Source organism: Lynx canadensis, chromosome E2 (assembly GCF_007474595.2).
Source record: "Lynx canadensis isolate LIC74 chromosome E2, mLynCan4.pri.v2, whole genome shotgun sequence".
In the NCBI taxonomy this organism is placed as follows: domain Eukaryota; kingdom Metazoa; phylum Chordata; class Mammalia; order Carnivora; family Felidae; genus Lynx; species Lynx canadensis.
Genome location: NC_044317.1, coordinates 1754277 through 1766646, shown reverse-complemented (window position 1 = coordinate 1766646; position 12370 = coordinate 1754277). Strand labels below are relative to the sequence as shown.

Genomic DNA, 12370 nt, shown 5'->3' with positions numbered 1-12370 from the left:
AAACGCCTCCCTGTTGTTCATGCGATCCCGCATTTTCTGTTTCTGTTAGGAATGGAGTGCCAGGAATTAGAAGAAATTGCTGCTGCCAGTAATGGTTACCTCGTGATAAGTTAGAGTATGTGATTAGTTTTATCACAGTAAAGCCTTAGCTTGTTCCTTTAACAATTAAATATTTTGTCACAATGAAGGTATCCGTGAGGACAGTGACAGAAGAGCCTACCAGACCTAAACCAATCATTTTTTCCCCAAAGACATGACAGTGCATTTCCACCTGGTGAGACGCCAGTGGGCCTGCGTCTGGTTGGTTGTGTTTTGTCCTGTGTCTTCCTGTGTCCCCGTCAGGGACGCTGGATGAGGAGAACGCGGGACCTCTCTGTGCTGCTGTTGGTTCTTGTCATCAGAGTTGTTTCAAAATGAAGTGTTCGGGGAAAAAATGACATTTTCATTTGGGGTCAGGATGGGGGGAGGTGAGCACGACGTCTTTCACAGTTTTTCTTCTTAAAAGAGGAAAAAGTGTCTGTAAACTCAGTTTTAAGATATTTTGTTGTGGAGTTTTTATCGCTACAAGGGGCTGAACTTTTGTAGAACTGCTGTTAGTGGTTTTGCTGGCTATTCACACGTGGCACGGGGCGCTCCTGCCCCTGTCTCCTCGTGTCTGGAAGTTGTTCCGGTCCTTGACTTCTCCTTTTTCCACCCATTCTGCAGGGCAATCTCCAGATCCACCACGTGGGACAGGACGGGCAGGTGAGTGTGCATCTGCTGTCACTTACCGCCCGCTTGCCGTGCGCGTCACCAGACCTCGCGCTGCCGCGGGGCCGGCCCGGGGGTGAGAGGGTGGTGCAGCGTTAACTTTGGGGAAGTGCCGGCTTTACCCTTGCTGGCCGCAGACATCCTGAAGGACGTGGACCCGTGGCAGTGGGGCTCTGGGCTGCATTTGGTTCTTTGTGGGAGTTGATGTAGCCGTTTGTAGATGGAACCGCACCGGCTGTTTATCATTGTTAATTTCCACGAATGTTGTGGATGCTGGGTTCGTGCAGTCGCTGTGTGTTGGAACGAGCTCGGTTTTGTTCTTGTGTGTTGCTGCCAAACGCCGGTCACGACCTTCCCAAGTATCTCTGACGAAGGCGTGACTGCACAGTCGCTGAGCACCTGATACAGATTGTCTTTACAAAGGAGAATGCTCCTGGATTTGGGGATGGATATTTTCACGTCCTTTTGAGGAATTTGTATTAAAGAGACCTTTATAACCTTTGAATAATTACGGGAGAGAGTCTGAAGAATCTTCCTTTTCTTTGAAACGTGACTTACGAGCCACAGACCTCGAGCTCGATTCGTGTCGAGGTGGTACGTGCTGTTTTTTTTTTAAAACTTTTTTTTTTTTTTTCAACGTTTTTTATTTATTTTTGGGACAGAGAGAGACAGAGCATGAACGGGGGAGGGGCAGAGAGAGAGGGAGACACAGAATCGGAAACAGGCTCCAGGCTCTGAGCCATCAGCCCAGAGCCCGACGCGGGGCTCGAACTCACCGACCGCGAGATCGTGACCTGGCTGAAGTCGGACGCTTAACCGACTGCGCCACCCAGGCGCCCCAGTACGTGCTGTTCTCGAAACCAGCCGTGTTCTCCCCTTCTGAAACACCTGTGTGCGTTCCCGTTGTCGGTGGCGATGGCCCGGTGTCTGCCGTGCGTGGGGCATGAGGACGTGTGTCCCTGGAATCAGAAGCGGGAGGACAGCGGCACCCCCCGGGTTTCATCTGAAACCCTCCGAACGCCTGGGGAGAAGTGCGCAGACCTTAAGTTCAGTCACTTGTTTGGATCGGAGTGCCTCGGTTTTCGGTTTCGTCTTGAAACCTGCGTGTGGGGTTTTCATCAGAGTCTCGAAGCACCAAAAAGCCGAAGCATTGCAGGGTTACCGAACGGCCCCCAGTTGTTGCCTCTGAGCCCTGTCTCGGAGATCGGGTTGCTGGTCGGGCCCGTACAGGTCGGTTCTCAGCAGGCTCGTGCCGCATGTTTCTCTCGGTCGGGCACGAGATGTCCTGTCTGGGTGGGAGAGGACGGGGCGTCATGTGTAGTTTATCTCAGGTTTTGACAACTTCGTGGTTTGTGTTTATACCGGGAGTGAAATTCCATCCTAATGAAAATGTTGCTGAACTTTATAATTCGTGAGAAAGGAAAGTGTGTTACATTTGATATCCTCCTCGTTCCCGTCTCTATTCCTGAGCAGGATTCCACTCGGGAGTTTTGAGAAATAATCGGGCTTTTGTAGCACGTGAGTACCGTGCCGGTGTGTGTGATTGTAGAGCGCACGTCCCCAACACCCCGTGAGAGCGGAGAGCCCAGCCTCTGTGGGCGAGACGGCCGGTGCTGCTTTCAGCTCAGGAAGGGCTCGTGTGGTGGCCGTCGGAAGAGCCCCTCTCGGAAGAGTCCGCAGACCGGGGACATGTGTGCACGGTTACCAAGTGCTGCCTCACCGGAGTCGGCCGTCGCGCCCGGGCCTGTCCTCCGCGAGCAGCCGTCCTTTCCCCTGCGTTCGACCGTCGGGCGCCCTCCCTGCTTCTTCGCCAGCGCCCTGCCAAGTCCCCACAGCTGCCATCGTGGTCGCCGTCTGTGTCGCACATAACGGTCTGTGAACCATCCGATTCTGTTTGCCTGTGGAATCCCACGCTGCCTTCCCACCTCGGCCTGATTCGCACTGTCCGTCGTGTTCGTGGGCCTCCGATGACACGCGCACCTCGGGGGCAGGCAGGGGCAACACTGGTGGCGGCGGGAGGAGTTTCAGGGTCCGTCACCTTTGTTCTTTTCTGAAGGAGACTCCGCTCTCTGATTGAAGGAAGCAGCGTGTGTGTTCACGTGAGGGGTGAGGTGAGCCGTGTGTGTTCGTGTAAAGCTGCCTTTTTCTGGCAAATGCGCCAGCTGCTCCTTTCTTGTTTTCCGTTTGTGGAAGTTCCTTTTTGTTATTTTATCATTTGGCCGGTTCTTGTTCGTACTGAGTTACCCTGCTTGTGACCACTTCATTTTTTAACTTCCCCAAAAACTTGAACAGACAATGATGTTTCACAAGACACAGAAGAAGCCTCCGCTCACCTCGAGGTCGCTGACGGGGTGACCTAGAAGTGTGGCCGTGTCGCAGGCGGGAGCGCCCGTGGTTCACTCTCCCGCCCCCGCCCCCACGGCCCGTCGGCTCTGTCTCTTTGTGCACCGGCCTCCCCCGCCCGCAGGAGGACAGTGCCCGGGCGCGGTGGCTCCTTCCCCTCCAGACGTGGCCTCCCCAGTTTCCGCGCGATGGAGCCTTTTCCCGGCCTGGCGCGGGCGTTGGCGTTTGGTTTATTGAAGATCGACCGGTTCCGGTTGTAGGCAGCAGAGGTGTTGAAAGGCCATCTCTGCTCTGCAAAGAGAAGAGCCTCCCTAAATTCCAGAAGCCCCCCGAAAAAAGTCACGTGTTCTTGTTGTTTCGGAGTTCACAGACCCACCGCCGGTCTCATTAGCTTCGTGTTCGGTTCTTACTCGGTAGTTCTGTCTGTCACTGGGAATCATTATGCAGCAACGCCCCAGATCCTTCCAGAGCAGCCGAGAGTCAGTCAGGGGCCAGAGCCCACGCCGCCCGGCCCTCTCGTTCCACTTGCTTCCCGACCGGGACTGCCGAGCCCCTCCCCATCCTGCTCCTGCGGGGCCGTGGTTGTCCTTGGTTTCGTGGATGGGACGGAGGGACACGTGTGCTGTGCTTTGCTGCCGCCGGTGGGCCCGTGAGGCCACGTCCAGAGCGAGGGCTGGCACCTTTGTCGTGGCCTGTCGGGTCGGTTGCCCTGCGTTCGCACGGCCCCGGGCTGTGGGTCTGCCAGTGCCGCCACAGACAGTGCCGTCTGTGCTCTTCGGGCTACACGGGGCGAGATCCCAGTCCTGTCCTGTGTGGGGCCCCCTGGGCTTCAGCCCTCATGTGGCTACGGGGTCACGTGAGAGTGCGCCTGGTGCTTTAGAGACACGGGCTTAGGGCGCTTGTGTCGTCCCCCAAGTGTGGGACGGAAGGGTCAGAGGAAGGACAGCTGACTTGCAGCCCGGCGGAGAACCACAGGTTTAGTTGGAAGCCGCATTCCGGGGGACGGTCACGGCCGAGAGCAGGTTCCAGGCGGCCCCGGGCCAGGTGGCATGTTCACGTTTCCTATTCTCTTCCCGGCTGTTCCTGGCTACGTGCAGTGACCACTTCCTAATCCTTCCTGATCTCTTTTGGGGGGAAGCTAGATGGCCAGGTTTGTTGGGGTTGAAATTAAAATGCAGTCGTTAATTCTGGTCACGGGCTCTGGGCGAGGGCGCCTTCTGGGAGTGCGACGGAGGAGCCTCAGCGCTTGTGGCCCTGTTTCCGGTGCTCCCTGGTGTTCAGAGAGGCACTTGGTTGGGCTGGTTCCTGCTTTGCTGATGTGTGTCGTCTCCAGTCTGAGCACAGGGCCCGTGGGGGTGCAGGTGACTTCTTGTACTGTTCCCGGCTCAGTGAGCACTTCGGGACTAACCTCCCCTGCTGTGGGAACGGAGAGCCGTGAACTCGGAACGGTGAAGCTCTGGGAGCGCCCGCGTGGTACTTGGAACCGTGGGATTTGTTTGAGAGGGTGGGCCTCGTGTAGCAGATCAGATCGGGAGCAGAGAAATGTGGAATTCTCAGGAGGAGGCCAGAGCCAGTCCTGCCCCGTAGCGATTCACAGGATGCCAGCCGGATGTGTGGACGAAGCACGGATAGAAGTGTGCGGCACGTGAAGTGATCTCGTGCTTAAGGGATTTCAGTTTCCTGAGTTAGCGGTTGGTATGACGGGAGGAGTTTTAATTCCGTGTGGATTTTCAGAAGATTCTGAAAAGGGAAAACAGTTCTCAAGGATTAAGAGCCCTAGGGTTGCCGTCTGCGGTGGGGTGGAGGAGACGATTGGGATGCATTTTAAAAGAGAAACATGGCCTTCCTCAGGTCCTGGCAGCTTTTTCACGGAGCGACGTGCTTATGCAGGCGGACCCGGGCTGCCTCAGAGAGGCGCCGCGCCCTTGGTGCGGTGGTCGTGCCCACCCGCGCTGGGCCTCTGCTCCGGGTCCTTCCTCTCTCACTGCGGCGGGTGGACGGCCAGGGCACGTGGTGGAGCAGATGCCGGCCCGCGGGCCACGCGCCCGTGTCCACGGTGAGAACGTGGTTCTGCACCGCGGCTCTCGCCCTCTCCCTCGTGCGCACGCGCGGTCGGAGTGGGCTCGCAGAATGACGGTGGCTTCGCTGCGTGCTGATTGCTTTCACGCTTTTTATTCTGTCCCGTTCTTTGTTTTTTGTTTTTTTTTTAAATCTTTTTTGAAGATTGGTTGTGATGGGACACATTAACTCGACTTTGTGACCGCAGTTTGAACAGGACCAGAATCGATGACCACTGGTGTCACTTTAAGAGCTAAGATGTTCTGAGTTCTAAGTTCTAAGATCTTAAGTTCTAAGATGTTGTCATTAAGTAATTTTTAAAACATTTACGATTACATAGCGTTTACGTCGTGAACATTAACACATCTTTCTTTTCATGTTTTGATAAAAGATAATTAGATAAAGCAGTGCATAGAAAGCTTATGCTTTTTTTTTTTTTAGAGTCTCAGTTAAGTTTAAGAAAAACGATTGTGAACACTTGAACTCCAAACTCTTTTTCAGCATACTTCTGAAGCCACCTCATCTACTTCAGGAAAATTGGGATACTCTTGGTACTTGAGCGTTAAAATGAAATCTTCCCGAAGGAGTTGGGAGTTGCCTTTCGTCATCCAGGAGCCTCCACCTCCAGTGGGTCTCTAGGCCTTTTGCTGCTCACGCGTGGGTGGCGTGTCCTCACCGCGACTGGGGGCTCCCGGGGAGGGGCATGGAAGAGCTCCTCCTGCCGAGGGAGCAGGGCGGGGTCTGGGAGAGGGGCAGCCCTGTCCTGGAGGGGCAGTCGCAGCTGGTCTGTGCCGGAAAGCCCGGCTGGGAGCGGCGGTGGGGGTCAGGCCGGCCTCTGCCGGCGACAGGGGGCCTCTGTCCCGCAGCTCCTTCTGGACGCAATGTGCCTGAATCTCCTACTTGCTCTTGGTCGGAGAAAACTGGTGGTTGTGGGGCACCCCCCACCCCGGGTCGGCCCTGTGGCGCTGTCTAGGAGAAGAGGGCAGTCCTGGCAGAGAACAGCAGCCTGTCGTTTTGTCAGTTTTGTCGTGTGTGTGAGAGAGAGAGAGAGAGAGAGAGACATTATTCGGAAAGCTGTGTACTTAAGCATTAGTTAATTAGGAGATACTCCGTTTCTTGTTAATATTAATGCCATGAGTGAGCCTTTTAAAGAAAGAGTAGCTGAACCTGATCAGTGAAAAGCAATTTAACTTAGAAATTTAGCTGTTCAAAACGAATAAAAATTGTTTGTTACAGAAATGCCGCACGGGGTTTGGTCCTCTTAGGGAACCCTCGGCAAGTAGAAGGTGAGGTGGCACGAGGCACTGTGTTTGTGTGACCGAAAATCCCAGGTGGGGACCACGGTGCTGCCGACACAGGAGCTGGGGAGGAAGTGGCTGAGAAAACCCCCAGGCCCGTCTTTAGCAGCAGAGTCCCTTGTAGGGTGAACCTCTCGGTCAAGGCAGCCTTTTTTACGAGCGTCAGCGAGCCTTGCTTCTGTCCCTGCCCCAGGAAGCTGAGCCCGGCAGGCGTTAACGAGACGGCCCTGGAGCACGTAGGCCGGTCACAGTGGCCACGGCGTGGTGTCCGGCTCGGGCCGAACTCCCGCTTTGTCGGCCTTGCCCCTCCATGCATGGGAGGGGCTTGTAACGTTGTGTGGACGTTTTAACCTTGGCGAGACATTTAAAAAAATACTTTCAGATGAGTAACACAGGATTCGAGTTTGGCCCGGTTTTGTGCATTAGTTAAGAATGATGCGGTTGAAAATGTTTTAGGAGTCACTCTTAAATTCTAAGAAGATTGTGCCTCGGTGTCTGTCCTTTCGCCATAACTTGTCCTGGCACAGGCAGTAAATTCCAGACTTTTGTCGCATGGCTGTCTGCATTTCATCGTCCAGGAGCCTCATTACCTCCAGAGATGTGTCAGCCTGTTTTGTCCCGCTCCTCGTGATGCCGGCTCTTGTCTGGGGCAGGGCGAGGCCGTGCGGGCTCGGGACTCAGGAGGACGACGCTGATCTTGAGCAGAAGGGACGTTCCCTTTCCACACCGCTGCCCTTCCCGTGAGCAGACCTTCCGGGAAGCAGAGGGGCCTGTGGCCAAGAGTGTTGTTTGGCTTTCTGACTTTGAGGCAGACGTCCCAAGGTGCCTCGTAGATGTGGACTTGAAACTTTTCAGGTTTGAATGCGAGCCTCACAAGTGGGGCCTGCCATAAACAGTCCCCATGAAGAACAACAGGTCGGTGTTCAACCTTGGATTCCAGGGACCCTAAGCTCGATAGGGGAGCTCAAGAAGGTGCTTGATTACCTGTCGTCTGCTGAGAGAGCTTTTTCGAGTACGGGGGGGGGGGGGGGGGAGACAGGCCAAGTTCCTGTTGGAGGAGGGGTGGTGAGGACACCCAGAGCCTGCCTGGGGTTGCTCCGTCCGGCCGTGCCCTCACACCACCTCGCCTGCAGGACAGGCAGACCCGGCTCTGTGCGGGGACGTCGTCTGTGCATTGTAGAGTCTGGTAGAAGCTGTGGTGTGCGCCCTCTGTCCTGTCACCCGTCGTCAGAGCCCCACGATAAGCCCCCTGTGTCTGCGAGTCAGAGTTTGGCCCTAGCGAGACACGCTCACGGTTCAGATCCCAGCTCTTCCTGAGCTTGTCCTGGACGGAAGACTCCAGTGCGTGGTGCTTTCTGGTCTGAGATCCCAAGTGGGAACACTGAAGGCGCCTTCCAGCCCATCCCAGACTCCCACCTTCCCAGATAAAACACTCTCAGATCTGTGTTAAGTCCACAGAGGACTTACGCTCGGTTCACAGCTTTCGGGCACCAGCGTCCTGAGTACGTGGTGCTTCGTGACCTTAATGCTGGTGTTTTGTGCCCTTCACAGTAATAGACCGAAGCGTTGAGGGTGAATTCTGCTTTCTCTTTATATGGCTAGGACTATGTACGGGTTTTAAATAAGTGTAGAGATGCCGTCTGACTTTGACCCCAGTGAGTAGTGTCCCCAGGTGCTAGCAGAAGGGAACCTGGGACTTGAGGGGGGCTGACGGGCGGTACCTGTGGCCGGGCCCAGATGTGATCGTGGCTCGCCCCCACCTCAGAAATCACACACAACACAAACACTTGGCTCTGAATTTGTTCCAACGGTTTTTAAATTTGAATGGTGAGTATTGGATAAAACCGTTGCCGAGTCTTTGTCGGGAATATTTGGATGCTCAGGGTTCAGGTAGCAACAGGTACGTGCTCTGGTTCTGACTGATTTATGTGATTGAAGCCTGGGCCAACTCACGGTAGTTTTTCAGCTCTTCCAATCAGTTGGAAGGACAACTAAAAAACTGTACCCAGTTTAAGAGATTGCAGTGCGGTTGTAGAATTAGACGTGGGAGTACAGACTCCGTGCAGAGAGGTTCAGTTTGAGTAGTGCAGGGAAGAAGCGGCCGAAGACAGAGGGCGTTTGTTTTGAAAACGTTGTCAGTGTCGGATTTGTTTCCGCAAAACGAGTTGTGATTTGAAAGTGTAAGGTATGGATGTCCGTGGCAAGCGGGACAGATGGTGGTGTTGTAGGAATACGAGCCCGCGTGGCGGACCCCCCTCTGCTGTGGGTGTTGGGCGCCGTCAGAGTGGGAGGCCGGCCGGCTTGGGTGCCATAGCAGAGGTGGGCGTGCTCTGAGGTCGCTCGCTCACTCGAGTCGTCAAGCTTCCCGCCATGTGACTTCATACCAAGACTGGACATCGCCTGTGACTCATTATGTTGCTAAACCGAAAATGCTTTATTTTCCCCTCTTAACTTCTCTGAAGTTAATTGTTTTCTTGGGAGGTTAGATTACATCAGGCATAGGAAATATGTTGTTTCAATTACAGCATATTGTAATTCTGCTCAAATTGAGAACATTTCTTTAGGAGAGCAATGGGGTCCCTTGCCCGCCAAGCATTTCGGTTACGTTAACGAGGATGTAAATCTTGTCTCTTGGGTTTCCTGGGATAATTAAGGCAGGGTCAACTGGGATAAAGGCAGTTAAATATAGGCAGGGTGCTTTTCAGTTAGTATACGTACCGCTTTTGAGACATGTACTTGGTGACGATCGCTTGAGAATTTTAAGTTGCCAGTGGAACAGAGTCAGTGGTTCATCTCACTTCGTCACGGAAGTGCGGATGATGGTTGGACAGGAAGGTGCTTGTATTCCTGCAAATCGCAGACATCGACTGGCGTTGGCACGGCAGTTATAGGAGAGTCTTGGTCTAAATCTGCCAGAATTAGAACCAGTCGGGAGTGAGTCGTGATTCAGTTGCCTGAAAGTACAAACAAGCAGAAATCCATATGTCTGGGTGACTGTGTGCATGCGTGCATCTATTGTATTTTAAACTATTTGACGCTGGTTGCGGGTGCCGAAAACCCGAGAGTAGAAGCGTAGGCAGGAGGACTTCCCCGTGCGAGGAGTTGAACCGTCACTCTTGATTCAGTCACCTCTTGCTCTACAACAAACGGCCTCAGACCTCGGGGCTGACGACCACGGCTGGCCGTTACCTTCATGACTCTGGCTTCGCTGGGTTCTGCACCAGGTAGCATCCCTGGGGTCCTGGGGTCTGAGGAGGGCGCCCTGTTGAGGGTGTGCTCCTGGGGCCGGAGCTGGCCTGGCCCCTGGCTGGCGGCTCTGGCCCCACGGCATGCTGGCAGGGTTCCGAGAGGAGAAGTCATCGGCATTTGAGGACTGAGGCCGTTGACCCTGCTCTCCTTGGCGGTCGGTGCGGAACGTCCGTGCCGTGATCGTGGGCTGGGAAGGATAAGCTGTGAGGTTGCCTGCAAAGAGGATCACGGCGTCTCTCGGCATCCGTTCTGTGCCCAGTGTGGCTGGACTCTGAGCCCCTTAAAGGCGGGGCCCATGTTGTCACAGGGAGGGACCCTGCCCACGTGCACAGTAGGCCTGTGGGAAGCGTGGGCTGCGGGGGCAGCACTGAGTTATGAGCACCCGAATGTTTCTATGGAGACGTTTATGGGGTGAATCACGCAACACGCTGCCGCCCCCAGAAATGACCCTGCCTGTTTAGGCTGATGGGTTGGGGGTTAGTCTGTCAACACCAGTGTCATGACCTCGGGCAGACAGAAGCCCACTCGTGTGGCGTAAATCCACACTGAGAAAGTTTGTGTGATTTGTGAAGGTGTGCTTTGTTGGGGCAGCTTGGCTGATGATAAAAGTTGAGTGCATTTTTGTAATTATACGTTGTGAAACACTTATTCAGCTGTTGAGATAGTCTTGAATTTTTTTTCTGCGTTAAAAAAAATTTAGATTAAAGAAATTTTTTGGGGGGGTTGCCTGGGTGGCTCAGTCGGTTGAGCGTCCGACTTCGGCTCGGGTCATGATCTCATAGTCCGTGAGTTCGAGCCCCACGTCGGGCTCTGTGCTGACGGCTCAGAGCCTGGAGCCTGCTTCGGACTCTCTGTCTCCCTCTCTCTGCCCCTCCCCCACTCATGCTCTGTCTCCCTCTGTCAAAAATAAACATAAAAAATTTTTTTTGAGAGAGACAGAGTGCGAGCAGAGAGGGGGCAGAGAGAGGGGGAGACACAGAATCTGAAGCGGGATGCAGGCTCTGAGCTGTCAGCACAGAGCCCGATGCGGGGCTCGAACCCACGAGCTGTGAGACTGACCTGAAGTCTGATGCTTAACCGACAGCCACCCAGCAACCCTAAAAAATAATAGCTTTTAACTTTGTTTCTGAGACATTTTTTTATTCTACTCATCTTGTTTCTTTGGGAGTTTAAGACAACAAAGCAAAGGCCTAAACATGTATTCATGTGACTAGAAATAATGCTCCAGAAGGAGCGTGTTTGTGGGTAATTGGCCACCGCTGCTCGCTGATCTCAGATTCTTCTTGGAGCACCACGTCTGTGGCTCCTCTCTGCTTACTGGGTCCTTCAGCACCCAAGGACAGGCACCCATTCCCGAGAGGGCACTGGTGCCTCTTTGCTTGTAGTTAATGCTAAGTTGTTATTAAAGACCAACACACAACCAAGAACCAGAAGTTAGTGGTCACTGACCTTGAATGTACCATAGCAAGGTTCCCCATCGTATGCAGATCACCTTTAGAAAGCTGGCCGTGCCTTGCCATCCAGACCGCCGCCATAAGGAGCGAGCCGTCTGCCTTTCTGGAGCTGGACGCGTGTTTTCTCCTGTATCAGAACCTCTCTCGCAGCACGCCTGGTGAGGAGACCAGATTGCACTCAGGAGCTGGGTGAGTGTTAACGCGTGCCTCACACACGGGGTAGGAGACCCTGGCCCCTCCTGCACTGTGCAGGGAGGGGGGCCGGGGGTGGCTCTCGTGGCTCCTGGAGCCCCATCCCGGCCCCGTTCTCCAGAACACCGTGAGCACCACCGGGGCGACACGACTCCCGTCCCCTCCACCTCCACGCGCTCTCGTGCGATTGTTGATTTTCTTGAGCTGTGTTCTCGTCTGTGCCCTCTCTGCCCTTTCTGGCCCTGCCGAAGTGACAGCTCTTCGAACTTCTGTTGGGGCCGAGACGATTTGAGCTGTGGAAACGTAGGCGGAAAGTAAGGGGCAGACGCACGGGGGCCGTTTCTGGTTATGTGTGCGTTGGGTGGGCGCTTGGGCGCGGGGCAGAGCTGTGGAGCTGCGCGGTGTCGCTTCCTGAGGCAAGCCGCACGTACAGCTTCGGATTTGGATCCAGCAGGTTCGGATTTAGGAAGATTGAAATACTCCCTTTGGACCCAAAAGTCTGTTGCTAGGCAATATCCTGTGTGTTGAGACATTCAGACCTGGGTCAGTTATGTCTCTGCACGTGGGAGATCTTCAGCCACGCGGGGAATCTTTAAAGGCTTGGCCTTTGGTCACGTTGCTTAGACCACGCATCACAGAACGGGTTAGCGCCGTGTCAACTGCGTGTCGGGATACCGGGTTTTGTTTTTCTAATAGTCGTAGTTGACGTCCTCAGATGCGCGTGAAAGCGTTTATAGACACGTATAAGCTGACCGGCCTCAGTTCCCTTACACACCTGGAGAATTCTGTGTTCTCTGCGATGACGAACACACCACACACACGCTTCCTTTATACGAAACCGAAGCGCGTCAGTAGCCTGGGCTCCTCTCGCTGCATATTTGTGACTTAACTTTACCGACATCCAGCGGCAGGCGGACGCTCTTCAAACTCTGCACCTCTCTTGGCTTTGTTGGCGTGTGTATTCCTCCTCATACTTGAGAAGTGAATTTCCGTAGCTTTCAGAATTTTTTTCTGCGAGACGAGGCC

At 54.3% G+C, this 12370-nt stretch overlaps 1 protein-coding gene across 5 annotated transcripts in view; it reads left to right on the top strand.

The window, feature by feature from the left end:
* LOC115502058 (BTG3 associated nuclear protein) overlaps positions 1-12370 on the top strand; it is a 114333-nt gene that overhangs the window by 82653 nt on the left and 19310 nt on the right. For all 5 annotated transcript variants that reach the window (XM_030297234.2, XM_030297233.2, XM_030297232.2 and 2 more), the window contains one exon: positions 706-744. In XM_030297234.2, the coding sequence (XP_030153094.1) occupies positions 706-744 (39 nt within the window). The remainder of the gene's footprint in view (positions 1-705; positions 745-12370) is intronic.